Source organism: Hyla sarda, chromosome 8 (assembly GCF_029499605.1).
Source record: "Hyla sarda isolate aHylSar1 chromosome 8, aHylSar1.hap1, whole genome shotgun sequence".
Classification (NCBI taxonomy): domain Eukaryota; kingdom Metazoa; phylum Chordata; class Amphibia; order Anura; family Hylidae; genus Hyla; species Hyla sarda.
The window spans coordinates 39,303,969-39,320,060 of record NC_079196.1 but is presented as its reverse complement, the minus strand read 5'-3'; the positions used below and the strand labels follow the sequence as shown (position 1 = coordinate 39,320,060).

The 16,092-nt window shown below is 43.7% G+C and overlaps 1 protein-coding gene across 6 annotated transcripts in view; it reads right to left on the bottom strand.

Moving 5' to 3' along the window:
• Positions 1-16,092, bottom strand: part of PKP4 (plakophilin 4) — a 332,003-nt gene that overhangs the window by 123,796 nt on the left and 192,115 nt on the right. For all 6 annotated transcript variants that reach the window (XM_056535034.1, XM_056535032.1, XM_056535035.1 and 3 more), the window contains one exon: positions 8,592-8,626. In XM_056535034.1, coding sequence (XP_056391009.1) covers positions 8,592-8,626 — 35 coding nt within the window. The remainder of the gene's footprint in view (positions 1-8,591; positions 8,627-16,092) is intronic.

Genomic DNA, 16,092 nt, shown 5'->3' with positions numbered 1-16,092 from the left:
TTCAAAAGCGAGTGCTGCATAGTGACGGATGCTGATAATTGCGCGGCGTGACGAGACGAGCGGCACGTGCTGTCATATACTTCTCCAGTGCCGACAACACATTAATGGCTGTTCTGTTACGATAACAAAAAAAAATAAGGAATCGGCTTGAAAATAGACAGAAATGTCCACTTCTCGTCAAAGAGATAAATAATCTACAAACAGCAAGGCCTGGAGGAGACAAGTACCTAGCCATGGACAGGACTACAGCAAATCGTAGGTTGACTAGAATTTGAGGGGCGCGCTCAGGTGCATGAGGTTTCGGATATATTATTATTATTATTATTATTTATACCTTTACTTCTAATGCTGTTTCATTTCCCTGTCTTAAGGTGCTGGGGACCATATCTTACTGCTATCTGGCTCTGTGAATTCTTGGTCTGCCACTGTAAATCGCTTACATCTAACACATATGGTAGTACAGTGGTGACTCAAGTTACAATATTAATTGGCTCCAGGACGACCATTGTATGTTGAAACCATTGTATGTTGAGACCAGAACTCTATGGAAACCTGGTAATTGGTTCTGAAGCCACCAAAATGTCATCCAAAAATAGGAAAAAGTGAGGATTAAAGAAAAAAAAGTAGATATCTAATATAGATAAAGCAAATCCTTACATATAAAAGTAAGAAAGATCTGCTGGGAGCTGTAAATCACTGTCTATGTCAGTGTTTCCCAAGCAGGGAGCCTCCAGCTGTTGCAAAACTACAACTCCCAGCATGCCCGGACAGCCAAAGGCTGTCCGGGCATGCTGGGAGTTGCAGTTTTGCAACAGCTGGGGGCACCTTGCTTGGGAAACACTGGTCCATGTAGAGGACAGGAGCTTCTTCAGGGTCCTGTACAGTACATGCAATGTCCGAAAAAAGTAAAATGGAGTCGCCCGTACCTGGTGTCCAAAGGAGCAGGTAACCCTGGTACAGGTAAAGTTTACAGCACACGTAATACCTCCCTGTACTGTAGGGGGCGCTACCAGACATCAGTCAGAGCATACACTTCAGTATTACAGGGGTTTTACCAGTAAAAGGCCCATTCTGATTGGTCAGTTCTTCCGGCCATTGACACGATGCACAGATCTGGATTGTCCGTAGCATTGTACGTTGAGTCTGGTTTCAACTTACAATGATCCAGAAAAGACCATTGTATGTTGAAACTATTGTATGTTGAGGCCATTGTAAGTTGAGGGATCACTGTATAGGGCTGTAAAGTTAGTGTAGTTCATAATATAGTGTCTGTACCTGTGATGGTGATCTCGCAATTCTGTGATTTTTGCCCCAATGTTTCTTTTTAACACCCTACGTCTTAGGTTTTCCCAGGTTGCAGTGCAGCCTGAGACATTACATCAGTCAGGGGATGAAAGGAGTGTGTCTGCATTAATGGGTGGCGTGACCGATGGGTGGGAGGGGAGATCATTCTGAAAGAATTGTAGTTTTGCAACAGCTGCAGAAACCCTGGTTGAAAAACAATGGACTATTGCATGGAAGGGAGCTCAGGCGTGTTTCAAAAGGTGGGGTCGGTGATGTGTGGGAGGAAGAGAAGGGACCCCACACTTACCAAACAAGGAATCATGGAACTTGTAGTTGGAGGGAGGGAACTCCAATAGGAAATATCCATAAAAAAAAAAAGAAAGCAACAGTGTTATGGTTGACGCCATTTAGCCCCAATACAAGCACGGATCCTTCCTTAGCATGTTCATTACTGTCCGGCAAGTAAGTACTAAAATCCCCTTATGGTGGATAACCCCTTTAAATAAAAGACTGTTTTATCTGTTGCCAGAGAGGGAATGAGACTAACTCTTCACAAAAGACATTTTCCAGCAGTAAAGATCAGAACTAACACCAATGGGAACTCATGTAGGCAAAAACAATGAAGGTGGTTTACGTTTCTTTAACAGGATTGGTTTGTTAAACCCTGAATCGAAGGGCTGTTGTATGTTCATCAATAATTTTGCAAATGATTGTTTATTGGCCGCTCACATTAAAACAATGAGTAATATAGGGTTAACATGTTTTGTATACCAGGCACTTCGACAGGTTAGATATAAACAATGGGCATTTTAAAAGTCTAGAGGAGAATTCATCAACGCTTCTACCAGGGAAGGGACATAATGTCAAATATCTCTAAGAAAATTTTTTTTACATTTTTTTTTTACATAAAACTGCAAGCCTTTATAAATTTCCCCTTAAAAATACTTCCCAGAATGCACCCCGTCAGGAATCAAGGACCTGACACTTCAGTAGGTAGGACCAGTGATGTGTACATTAAGAATAATAAAAATATAAACAGATATTGACACCCATTAGGACTTTTAGGCTATGTTCACACGGTGCAGCTAATTAACCACATGTAATTACCGCATGCGTTTTGCTAGGTGTCACCCCAAATAACTGCAATAGCTGTAAAAATCACATTTTACAGCAATTCTTATAACCGCTGTAAAACGCACAATTTTTACAGCGTGGTCATTTGCAGTAAAAATCATGTGGTAATTAGTTGTGGTACCGAAAATAAGCTGCAATGTTTGAACATCGTCATGGCGTTAAAAAATGAGATAACCCCAGTAAATGGCTTTAACAGGATAAGAAAAACATGGCTGTCTCCCCACATTTTTCAAGTGAACCTGTTAGCAAGAATTTATAATACCATTATATGTATATTTGTAATATACATAGGATAAAAAAAACTGTATTTTAGGGTGAAAAAATGCTGTCCATGCAGCTACTGTCTGTGAAGAAACCAAATACAGGATGTGAGGGCAGGAAAAGCAGGGCTCTGTGCAGGCTCATGGCCTGTCCTCCCTGCACAGAGCCCCGCCTTTCCTCCCTGCACAGAGCCCCGCCTGTCCTCCCTGCACAGAGCCCCGCCTGTCCTCCCTGCACAGAGCCCCGCCTGTCCTCCCTGCACAGAGCCCCGCCTGTCCTCCCTGCACAGAGCCCCGCCTGTCCTCCCTGCACAGAGCCCCGCCTGTCCTCCCTGCACAGAGCCCCGCCTGTCCTCCTCAGTGTACAGAGCCCCGCCTGTCCTCCTCAGTGTACAGAGCCCCGCCTGTCCTCCTCAGTGTACAGAGCCCCGCCTGTCCTCCTCAGTGTACAGAGCCCCGCCTGTCCTCCTCAGTGTACAGAGCCCCGCCTGTCCTCCTCAGTGTACAGAGCCCCGCCTGTCCTCCTCAGTGTACAGAGCCCCGCCTGTCCTCCTCAGTGTACAGAGCCCCGCCTGTCCTCCTCAGTGTACAGAGCCCCGCCTGTCCTCCTCAGTGTACAGAGCCCCGCTTGTCCTCCTCAGTGTACAGAGCCCCGCTTGTCCTCCTCAGTGTACAGAGCCCCGCTTGTCCTCCTCAGTGTACAGAGCCCCGCTTGTCCTCCTCAGTGTACAGAGCCCCGCTTGTCCTCCTCAGTGTACAGAGCCCCGCTTGTCCTCCTCAGTGTACAGAGCCCCGCTTGTCCTCCTCAGTGTTCAGAGCCCCGCTTGTCCTCCTCAGTGTACAGAGCCCCGCTTGTCCTCCTCAGTGTACAGAGCCCCGCTTGTCCTCCTCAGTGTACAGAGCCCCGCTTGTCCTCCTCAGTGTACAGAGCCCCGCTTGTCCTCCTCAGTGTACAGAGCCCCGCTTGTCCTCCTCAGTGTACAGAGCCCCGCTTGTCCTCCTCAGTGTACAGAGCCCTGCTTGTCCTCAGTATACAGAGCCCTGCTTGTCCTCAGTATACAGAGCCCTGCTTGTCCTCCTCAGTGTACAGAACCCTGCTTGTCCTCAGTATACAGAGCCCCGCCTGTCCTCAGTATACAGAGCCCTGCTTGTCCTCAGTATACAGAGCCCTGCTTGTCCTACCCACCCTTCCTGTATACTGTCTCCCCACACAGGCGATAACTGAAAGGACAAAAATGATACACATTTTTTTAACCAATGTATATTATAAATATACATATAATGTTATTTTCTACATTTTATAAAAAGTTTTTGCTACCAACAGGTACAATAAGTCTTGGACAACTACTTTAAATCGGCCAACAAATGGTCAATCATTAATGATCTAACCGGCAACGTGCCAAACTGTGATGTTTGTGAGAAATCAGTTTTCTGTTTAAAAAAACAAGTAATCATCTTAAAAGCAGCGCAGGAATTAAACAGTAAAAGTTACAAGCCACATCAAAAACTTGTATATTAAGAAAACTACAAGACAAAAAACTGTCAGTTTTAATAAAGGACCCGCGCGGCAGCGTTCACATATTAGGATGAAAATAACTGTCCAAGAAAGTAAATCCTTATTTGAAATGTTTTAAATGTAAAAAGCTTTTATTCTTCAAAAGTAAAATAAATAGTTTGGATTTTTGAAAAGAGTTAAAAGCAACACAGTGAGACTCAGCGGCGGACGCAGTCTCTGCCGCCACAGCGGGAACAAGCTGGCTCCATCAATCACAACACTATATAAAGTGTCGGCAGCTGACGTGACCAGCCTTCTTCATGGCACCAGCTAAATCACCAGTCTATAGTTACAATACAGACAAACTTATGAAGCTGTGCGGACGCTTTTCATCGGCAAGGACTGAAAAACTGGTCAGGATGGAGGAAAAGATGAATGGCAGCAGATAAAAGGCAATTCCGTAGGAAAAACGGTTTTAGTCTGCCAGAGATTAGATACTATAATGTAGGTTTACCCTAAGCAGGAGAATGACACAAAAAAGATTTAAAAAAAAGCTATACTAAAAGGGGAAAGATTTCACTGTCTTGTTATGATCTAGTGAAAGTAGAGACCAAAAACCAAACCGATTCTGTCTGCCATGATTTGTAGACTGGTGGACACCAACACAATCCATTTTTAAGGAGTTGGAACAGTTTTACGCCAAAAGACTTGTGACTTGTACCTTATGTATGTCAACAAAAAGTGGCTCCATAAAGGTATTGGCTGCACATTAAATGGGCAGGATACTGTGTGTGAATACACCCTTAAAGGGGTACTCCACTGGAAAACATTTTGCACATTTTTGCACTAGCTCAGTGCTTATACACTGGTATTTTGCACTTTATATAATTTTGCTGCTTCTCTTTGTGCCTCTTATTAAAGTAGGCCTTTTATCCTCATTTTCATAGCCATACTCAACCGTTTTTATATATAGTTGTGTCCTTACTCAGGTTGATCATTGTGATCCCCGCATGTTGTACTTATTGGTTCCTTTTTGACCCTAGTCACCACCAGTGTTGTCTTGTCCACTGGATCGTCATCTCTGATGTTGTTTTTTACTTGTTTTTAACTTGTCTATGGGCTTTATTTGCAGAATTTTGTGCTTCAAGTATTGATTAATAAAGTATTTTGACTCTTATAATGCATTGTGTTCTTTTTGGTACTCTGATTGGAATGATGTTTAAATCAAATGGTAAAAAAAAAAAAAAAAAAATCCTGTTTAATCAGGTTGTAATGCAACAAAACAGAAAAAACAGAGGCGGTGAAAACTTTTGCAAGACATTGTAAAATTCGAGTGGAAGAGCCATCAAAGAGTATGGAATATAGACTTCTTTCTTGCAGTGACACATCCCAACAAGGTCTTTTTACATTCTAAGATCTAATTAAGATTTTCAGGATCAAGAAGAGAGAAACATTGTAAATGTTACCCTGATATTTCACTGCGGCTCCACTACTCAATATTTTGTGATGTTTATTGACTTAGGCTGGGTTCACACTACGTTTTGTCCCATACGGGAGCGCATACGGCAGGGGGGAGCTAAAAGCTTGCGCTCCCGTATGTCACCGTATGCGCTCCCGTATGTCATTCATTTCAATGAGCCGACCGGAGTGAAACGTTCGGTCCGGTCGGCTCATTTTTGCGCCGTATGCGCTTTTACAACCGGACCTAAAACTGTGGTTGACCACAGTTTTAGGTCCGGTTGTAAAAGCGCATACGGCGCAAAAATGAGCCGACCGGACCGAACGTTTCACTCCGGTCGGCTCATTGAAATGAATGACATACGGGAGCGCATACGGTGACATACGGGAGCGCGAGCTTTTAGCTCCCCCCTGCCGTATGCGCTCCCGTATGGGACAAAACGTAGTGTGAACCCAGCCTTATCAGAATTGTTTGTTTTTCTCGAGGAAGGGAATTAATTTGTAAGACAAAATGTGTGTCCAAACAGAGTAATCATACTGCTTTGTTAGCCAAAATGAATTGGACTCCAATGCTGCAAATACGTTATAAGTAGAGATGAGCGAACTTGCAGTAAATTCGATCCGTCACGAACTTCTCAGCTCGGCAGTTGATGACTTATCCTGCATAAATTAGTTCAGCTTTCAGGTGCTCCGGTGGGCTGGAAAAGAAGGATACAGTCCTAGGAGACTCTTTCCTAGGACTGTATCCACCTTTTCCAGCCCACAGGAGCACCTGAAAGCTGAACTAAAGTCATCAACTGCCGAGCCGAGAAGTTCGTGACGAATCAAATTTACTGTAAGTTCGCTCATCTCTAGTTATAAGTTCAGAAATGAGAGAATAGTCCAAAACAAAAGGTTGTGGACACTTTCAAATATGACAGATTACGTTGAGTCACAACACATAAGCAGCAACCGGAATGATTGTAATGGGCAACTGGGCAACTTTTCCTCTGCACAATTTTTATTAAATTTCCCCCAATGGTTTAAGGTTTGTCACATACATTTACAAACATGGCAGTTGTGCCAATGGAGATTTTAAGTAGCATGCAAATTCAGCTTGACCTTACATGTATTTAAAGGGGTCCTCCACCCCTAGACCTCTTATCCCCTATCAGAAGGAGAGGGGATAAGATGTCTAATTGCGGGGGTCCGGTGGCTAGAACCCTCACGATCTCTGGCCCTGCACCCCGATGTTCTGAACATTCATGTCTTCCATGTGGGTGACAAATGGGAGGGGGCCACCGAAAACCAGTATTCTGAACATAAATGTCCAGAACTTCGGAATGAAGGGGTGCAGATCATGGGGGGTTCCCAGCAGGTGGATCCCCGTGATCAGACATCTTATCCCCTATCCTTAGGGCAGGGGATGAAATGCCTAGTGGCAAAGGACCCCTTTAATTCCTTAGAGGATCAGGGGGAGTGAGTTTCTATTGGGGATTGGTGGTTTGGTTTGCCTAAAAAAGCATTTTCCATCAAGGGTTCCTCCAGCTGTTGCAAAACTACAACTTCCAGCTGCACCCTTAGTTTCCGCGGCATAACCCCGATTCCAGCCAATGCCGAAAGAAATGACATGTCAATTCTTTTGGAGGAATCTGCTAGGAAATACATTGCCATCTATGGAGAAAGCACATAGTGGACCAAGCGCCATCACATTCTCCCGGCACCTGCTATTTGGGGAATGTGCAGGTGTTTTATTTCTGGGCGGACGTTCCGAGAATATTCCGCTGCGTGAATATAGCATTAAAGAGACGGTGGATGGCCATTAAAGAGAACCTGTCATGATCTTGTTAAATGTTATAATCCTCCCAGTCCACTGCCCCCATCATGATAAACCACCCCCTGCCTTTATTTTTATAATTTTTTTAGTTTTCTACCTTGATATTGCTCTATATTTTCTGCTCAGTCAGATTCACAGACTGGGAAGGGGCGTTCCCCAGCAGGAGTGACATCATCTGAAGCCATACAGTGGAGAACTTCCTCCCTCACTCTGCTACACACAGCCCAGAGCAGTTCAGTGTGAGATGAGCTATGATTGGTTAAGGCTGCACACACACACCCTCAGCACTCCAGACTGTGCAAGAGATGGGGGTGGGAATGTGCTCTGGACAAGTAGGGAGACACCTAATGGCAGCTTTTTTTAAACAAATAAAACATAGAAAACTTCATTTTTTTAAACAAAGTACATTAGAAAGATTTTTTATTTACCATAAGGAGTGCATTAGCATAAATTAGTTTTAATGGCCATTCCCATTTAAGATCCATTATTGAAGAGCAGGCCTCATTTGTTATAACAAATCCAAAAAGTGTCCTTGTTGCCCTTAGCAACAGGACAGTTTTTACCTTTCTATAGTTCTTTTTGCGTGTACTAGGAACATTTTTGGGGAACTTTTTAGACAGTTTTAGTAAAGTAGCCTGTTGTGTCAGGGTTCTTATTCCCTGTGCACTCTCGTATCTCCACATATTCGTATTTGCCAGACTTGTCTCACTGGGATTCTGAGCAGACTGGATAGAAATGTATTTTAAGAAATAAGGATCAAAAGGTTCTTCTCATTTTAAAGCCTCGAAATACAGAAACTAATTACGAGACGAATCCTGATGTTATGTGGATGAGAAGCAGAGATTGCTCCATTTTACATAGTCATTATAATCACCACACATGCATCACCGTATAAATATATACTAAGCGGTTCCCAACCAGTGTGCCTTCAGCTGTTGCAAAACTACAACTCCCAGCATGCCCGGACAGCCGTTGGCTGTCCGGGCATGCTGGGAGTTGTAGTTTTGCAACAGCTGGAGGCACACTGGTTGGGAAACGCTGCTCTAGACACTTGTAACTTGTGGCTTTTTTATTATCCTATAAGCCACGTCATAAAATGGTAGTGAAGAACATTCAAGACATTACGGGATTAGCTTTTCCATACCTGCTGATCTCCAAGGAAAGGACTTCTCGGTCGAGCTGTAATAGAAAAAAATAAAAAAATTAATAAACACTAACTGCTATGTATAGGTTTCATGTGAGTATTGCTTTTATAAGTAGCAACATGGAGACTAATGATTAAAGGGGTACTTGTTTTCAAATCAATGTGTGCCATAGAGTTAAAGGGGTACTCCGGTGCTTAGACATCTTATCCCATATCCAAAGGATAGGGGATAAGATGCCTGACCGCAGGAGTCCCGCCACTGGGGACCCCCATGATCTTGCATGTGGCACCCCGTTAGTAATCAGTCCCCGGAGCGCGTTTGCTCCGGGTCTGATTATGGGGGATCACAGGGCGGGCGGCGTGTGACATCACGCCTGCGCCCCCGTGTGACATCACGCTCCGCCCCTCAATGCAAGCCTACGGGAGGGGGCGTGATAGCTGTCACGTCCCCTCCCATAGGCTTGCATTGAGGGGCGGAGCGTGATGTCACACGCCACCCACCCTGTGATCGCCCGTAATCAGACCCAGAGCGAACAAGCTCCCCAGCGGCGGGACTCCCGTGGTCAGGCATCTTATCCCCTATCCTTTGGATAGGGGATAAGATGTCTAAGCACCGGAGTACCCCTTTAAACAGATTTGTAATTTACTTTCATTTAAAAATCTTAATCCTTCCAGTACTTAGCTGCTGTATGCTCCTAAGGAAGTTGCGCAGTTCTTTTCAGTCTGACCACAGTGCTCTCTGCGGACACATCTGTACATGTCAGGGACTGTCCAGAGCAGAAGAAAATCCTCCTGCTCTGGACAGTTCCTGACACGGACAAAGGTGGCAGCAGAGAGCCCTGTTGTCAGACCAGAAAGAATTACACAACTTCCACTGGAGTATAAAGCAGCTGATAACTACTGGAAGGATTAAGATTTTTTTAAATATATAAAAGTAATTTACAAATCTGTATAACTTTGTGGCTCCAGCTGATTTAAAAAATTTTTAAATTATCGAAATACCCCTTTTAAGACTAAAAGGCAAATAAAATACAAAAAAAAACAAACGCTTTAAGCTGTAGCATGCGAAAAGCTTCCAAGTGTGAATAGTATTATCTTTCTTTTTTTTTTTTCACCTAGTTAAAGGATGTATGGATTTGGTGGGATTAGCAGGGTTTTGCTGATGGCAGCCCCCACAATCAGATGTAGAAGATCTGAGCGATTCTCTCTGCCCTTTAATGGGATTGTACAAATAAGGTGTACTGATCCCCTGCCATTCCAATAAAGCCTGATCCCACTGCACTAGACACCAAGGAGAGCCCGTTCAGCCAATCATTGGCCACAGAGGTGACCGGCCTCAGTTACGGATTATCTCAAAACAAGGAAGCGTCCGTACATCCAGACACCAAGAAGTGTTGCACAGTAGGACAAGGCTCTGTCAGGATGGTGGGAGGGGGGGGGGGGGAGGGGAATCAACGCAAGCAAGACATTTTTTTAATTTTTTTATTATTGTTTTTGTCCTAGCTCAAGCTTATTTCACTGTTAACGTATTCCCCAACATAATGTAAAATCAATTCACCGCCATCTGTAAGATCCATACACCCATAGATCTTGACGCCCAGTTCAACACAAGGTGGAATAGTTCTCAGCTCCAAGTAAAAAGCAATTTATATTAAAACAAGCTACATCAACGTGCTACAAAAATACAAAAGAAAAGCAGACGCATGTCCCTTTTTGTTTCTTCCTCCCCCTCCCGTGTTGGTGGCCCTCTGGACTTCACCCCCTATATTTATTGGTGCGCAGACTTACGCTTGTTCATGCATCTTTATGGTTAAAGTTATGGTCTTTTTGTTCTATTAGCACCCTGGTATCGGAGGCTTTTGTTGGATTTCTATGGTCTTATTGGCCTACTGTGGCCCATTGTTTGTTTTCTTATTCATAACATACCGACCGTTCCTGGGTCTCGACCCTCTATGATGTCATTTGTATGTTCTTTCTCCTTTATTTGGATTTCTATCACTCAAAAATCCTTTAATAAAAGTTACAGTTGAAAAAAAAGAAAAGCAGACGCATTTTAAACTCCATTCTTATTCTTGGCTTAGTTTGAAACGTCTGTTTCATTTGTATTTTTATACAATTAGCACATGGATGTGCCTTGTTTTAATATTAAGAAATATAGATTGAATTCTAAAACTATTACTTGGAGCTGGGAGGGAAACTATTTCAATTTAAAGGGGTACTCAAGAGGAAGGAGAGTTTCCAAATCAAATAGGTCCAGAAAATTAAGAAGTTGTGTAGTTCTTTCCAGTCAGACACAGTACTCTCTGCTGCCACCTCTGTCTGTGTCAGGAACTGTCCAGAGCAGAAGCAAATCCTTATAGCAAATGAAAGGATTAAGATTTTTCTATACTTTCTGACAACAGTGGATTTAAAAAAATTTATTTTCTTCGTAGTACCCCTTTAACCCTAAGCCATTATGCAAAGGACAAATAGAAATACCAAGATCCTCTAAATCTGGATGTAGGGGTTCCCATCAGCAAGACCTCGCAAATATCATTCCGTCTATCTTCATTCAGGGTTGTCTAAACCAGACAATTCTCCAATGAAAAAAGATATTCCTATTCACACGATTTCCTTTATATACACTACTTTCTTCTGCAAGTGCCCAGATGGTCCCCAGAGCTCTCCAGGCATGTAGGTGGCATGTCCCGAAACACTAGGTATCATTTATTCCCTCTCTTGGTCCTTTGCATAATGCTGACAGCATTTTTAGAGTGTACCTGCCAGAGAGACATATCTTAAGTTTTTATCGGGGTTGAGTGTTCATATTCCGAGCGATCAGTAGGAGGAGCCAAGAGAAGTGCGCACTCCTTGTCACGTGGCCAGGATGATCTCCTAATGTAAGTCTATGGGACCGTCCGGCTCAGACACACAGCAGGGAGAAAAGACTGCAGCATTCTTGTGACCAGTAGGGGGTCTAAACACTTGTCACGACAGGTACACTTTAAGACCCTTCCCAAAGAATAGTTTTGTAATTTATTTTAAAGGGGTTGTCCATGATTAGCCTTTCTGGTCAAGCCTGTGCAACCCAAAACTATCTAGTGTTAAAGGAGTTATCCAAGAATAGAAACACAGAGCTTCTTTCAAAAAACAACTCCACGTCTGTCCCCAGGTTGGGTGTGGTATTACAACTTTGCTCCATTCACTTTACTGGAACGGAGCTGCAGAACCACACCCAACCTGAAGACAGATAGGGAGTGTTTTTTTTGTTTTTGTTTTTTAAGAAATGAGCTCCGTTTCTCTATTCTTGGATTACCCCTTTAAAGGGGTTCTCTGCCCCTAGACATCTTATTGCTTATCCAAAGGATAGGCGATAAGATGTCTGAGCATGGGAGTCCCACAGCTGGGAACCCCCGCAATGTCTCCTGCAGCACCCCAGACATCTGGTGCACGGAGCGAGCTTCCCTCCATGCCTGATGACTGGCGATGCAGGGGCCGGAGGATCGTGACGTTATGCCCCCTTAATGCAAGTCTATGGGAGGACTTGTATTGAGAGGCTTGTATTGAGGGGGAAGGTCGTCACATCACGAGGGGGCAGGGCCATAATGTCACGATCCTCCGGCCCCTGCATCACCAGGCATCAGGCTCGCTCCGTGCACCGGATGTCTGGGGTGCTGCAGGAGAGATCGCGGGGGTTCCCAGCAGCGGGACGATCAGACATCTTATCCCCTATGCTTTGGATAGGGGATAAGATGTCTAGGGGCGGAGTACCCCCTTAACATACTATATGCAGACTGTGAGCTTTAGGGTATGGCAATAGTCTGCAAACTGTGGACCTCTAGATGTTGCAAAACTACAACTCCCTGCATGCCCGGACAGCCGCTGGCTGTCCGGGCATGCAGGGAGTTGTAGTTTCGCAACATCTAGAGGTCCACATTTTTGAGACCATTGCCTTTTAGTTTGTCAATGAGATCTCAAGGTTGCCCTAATTTAATCGTGATGGTGGACAAAGTAATCCAGTTAATATCCATTTATTAGTTGAATTCTTCCAATGCAATTATCTTATATTTTACCCAAAGTTTACGTACATTTATAAGAAACTTCAGAACATATTCGTCAGCAGTACAGACATGTATATACAATATATGCAGTAGTAGCAAGTTTCAATGGTAATCGCGTCCTTGCCCGTTGTAAAGTGCTGATTCTCTCTATATTGGCAGATGAAAGATTCCCATTCGCAGTGCAGCTGCTCTCGGCACAGAAAGTCCACAAAATGAGCAAGCCGTCGATGTTAAAACCTTAAAAAAAAAAAACACTGAGCGACAGAACAGAGGCCTCCCGGAGGAGAAGTGTTTATCCCTCCCCATACAAAATGTCCCCGGCTGCAAAGAAATACCGATCCGTCTATAAAAATTCCAGTCACCAAGTTACTTCCTCACAGAGATTACACATTAAATCAGGACACAATAGATGTCAGTGTCTGCCGGGCTCCCAGCCTGACACTTGGGTTATTCCTCGGTCTAAATGACACCTTAGCAGCCAGCTGACTTCACCACCGGAGGGAGGAGGAACATTTTCTCGAAAAATCTCGAAAAAGGAATTTTCACGAGTCACAGCTCAAAAGAGGTCTACATTCCAGGTCTTTCCACTATAGGTTTAAAGATCACCATAAATAAGGGTCTGATCTCCATGAGAAGAATGGGCTACACCACAGTCATCCCTGTTAAGACTTCCATTGTCTACATGGAAATACATGATCAAACAAGAGATTTGTGTTCTCTAAGAAAGTCTTCAATAGGTTTGCAGAGAAGATGTGGACTCCAATGTGGAGCTATATCCCAGTCATCCCCCTTTAGGTTTCCATTGTCTAAATCGAAATACACGATCAAAGAGTAGTCTAGTCTATTCTGAAAAGTCTTCCTAAAGGGGTACTCCGGTGGAAAAAAATTAGATATTCAAAATCAACTGATGCCAGAAGGTTAAAACAGATTTGTAAATTACTTTTTAAAAATCTTAAAGGGGTATTTTAGGAAAAAACTTATATATACACATACATATATATCTCAACTGGCTCCAGAACGTTCAACAGATTTGTAAATGACTTCTATTAAAAAAATCTTAATCCTTTCAATAATTATCAGCTTCTGAAGTTGAGTTGTTCTTTTCTGTCTGGCAACAGCGCTCTCTGCTGACATCTCTGCTTGTCTCGGGAACTGCACAGAGTAGAAGAGGTTTGCTATGGGGATTTGCTTCTAAACTGGGCGGCTCCCGAGACACGTGTCATCAGAGAGCACTTAGACAGAAAAGAACAGAAGAAAAGATTTTTTTTAATAGAAGTAATTTACAAATCTGTTTAACTTTCTGGAGCATGATGTATAAAAAAAAAAGTTTTTTCCTGGATAACCCCTTTAATCCTTTCAGTACTTATCAGTTGCAGTATGCTCCACAATAGGGATGTCCCGATAAGACCGAGTACCGATACTTTTGCTTAAGTACTCGCCGATACCAATTACCGATACTTTTTTCAATGTCATGTGACAGGGTTTTTTTTTCCCCTTAAGGGTACGTTCACATAGATGGATCAACAGCGTATTTTACGCTGCGGATCCGCTGCTGAAGGACCGCTATGTGGTGCCTTTAGATGTGCCTGCTCGGAGCTGCTACGAGCAGACACATTGAAGCAATGTGCGAGTCACCGCGCATGCAGTGTACGCGCACATTGTGGCCGTTCTCGGCCTAGCTCATGGAGCAGGGGGAGCGCCCGCCGGTGTGAGAGTACTCCCACATCACTGCAGTGTGTCTGCCCATAGCAGCATATTGCTGCTCAGAGTAAACAAATCTAAAGGCAGCATGTAGCGGTCCTTCAGCGGTGGATCCGCAGTGTAAAATACGCTGTGGATCTGCCCGTGTGAACATACCCTTAATGGGAAAAAGAGGTGTAAGGGCTTTTTTTTTTTATATAAAAAAAATTCAAATTTTTTTATTGGGAAGGGCATTCACCTTTATTAATTTTTTGTACAATTTTTCTTTTCACTTTTTAAGTCCCCATATGGGACTATTACATGCAATCTGTAGATTGCATACACTGATCAATACTATGCCATAGCAGTGATCAGTGTTATCGGCGCTCCTTTACTAATGCCTGCCATGGCTGGCAGCACTAAAGCAGCGATGATCAGATGCACGGGGCAGGGTAAGGGACCTCCGGCGGTCCTCACAGCTGATCGGGACATCGCGATTACACCATGGTGATCCCGTTCAGTATCTGTGAGCTAACCGACAGTTAACTTCAGGACTTTTAGACGCCGCGATCAAAAGTTGTCTAAAAGGTTAATGCAGGTCCCGGCTATTATGTGCGCTCAGCTCCTGAGCGCACTCCAAAGCTCAGAAGTGGAGAGTCCAGGTGGCTTACTGATTAGGTATCAGGGACTCGTGCAAATGTCCAGTATCGGTACAGATACCAGTATCTGTATCCCTACTCCACAGGAAGTTCTTTTCTTTTTGAATTTCTTTTCTGTCTGACCACAGTGCTCTCTGCTGACACCTCTGCCCATGTCAGGAACTGTCCGCAGCAGAAGAGGTTTGCTATGAGGATTTGCTCCTTCTCTGGACAGTTCCTGAGACAGAGGTGTCAGCAGAGAGCACTATGGTCAGATAGCAGCTGATAAGTACTGGAAGGGTTAAGATTTTCTTAATAGAAGTAATTTACAAATCTGTTTAACTTTCTGTCACATGTTGATTTAAAAAAAATTTATATATTTAAATAGTTTTTTCACCGGAGTACCCCTTTAAGGGATCTTCATATAGGTTGCAGAGGACATGTGGAAGTTGTGGACCCCCCACCATCCGCTTGAAAAGTTTCAAGCAATTTTCAGCACAAAACAGACCAAATGTAGTCTTTAAAGTAGACTATGGCCGGGTTCACATCACAGTTAAGCTCTGCTCGCTGAGTCTGTTTAAATTACGGGAGGTGAGTAGAGAAAAAGATCCTGCAACGGACACCAAATGGAAACCCAATGGACCTCCAAAGTCAAGGTCCATTGTTGGTCACTGTGACAGACTCTGGGACGAAGCTCCAATGCAGATGTGAACCCGGCTTAACTTTGTTCTACTGGACTGGATGGCTACTGCACAAAATACTTTGCAAAACTTTCCCAAAGGTACCCTGATGTACAGCCGTGTCATTAAGCCAAAAAATTAAGTGATCAGGCCCTAATATGGTTCCTCAAATCCCCTTATTGCCAACGAGTCTGACGTATCACAGGTTAAAAACTAGGTAAAACTTACTGGAGGACCAATGTCATCAACGATCCCTACTGAGAACATCCTCGCCAATTCCTGCACAATGACAATTATACAAGGCAATGTTGGAGGAGCACTGCATCAGAATAAATGGAAAGGGCAACCAACCAATGCTGGAAAAACCCATAGAGGCAGATATCAAAGGCACCTAGAAATCTGCTACAGGTTGTAAGGTTGGTTTTCTAAACATTAAAGGGGTTATCCAGTTTAAGGCGATTTT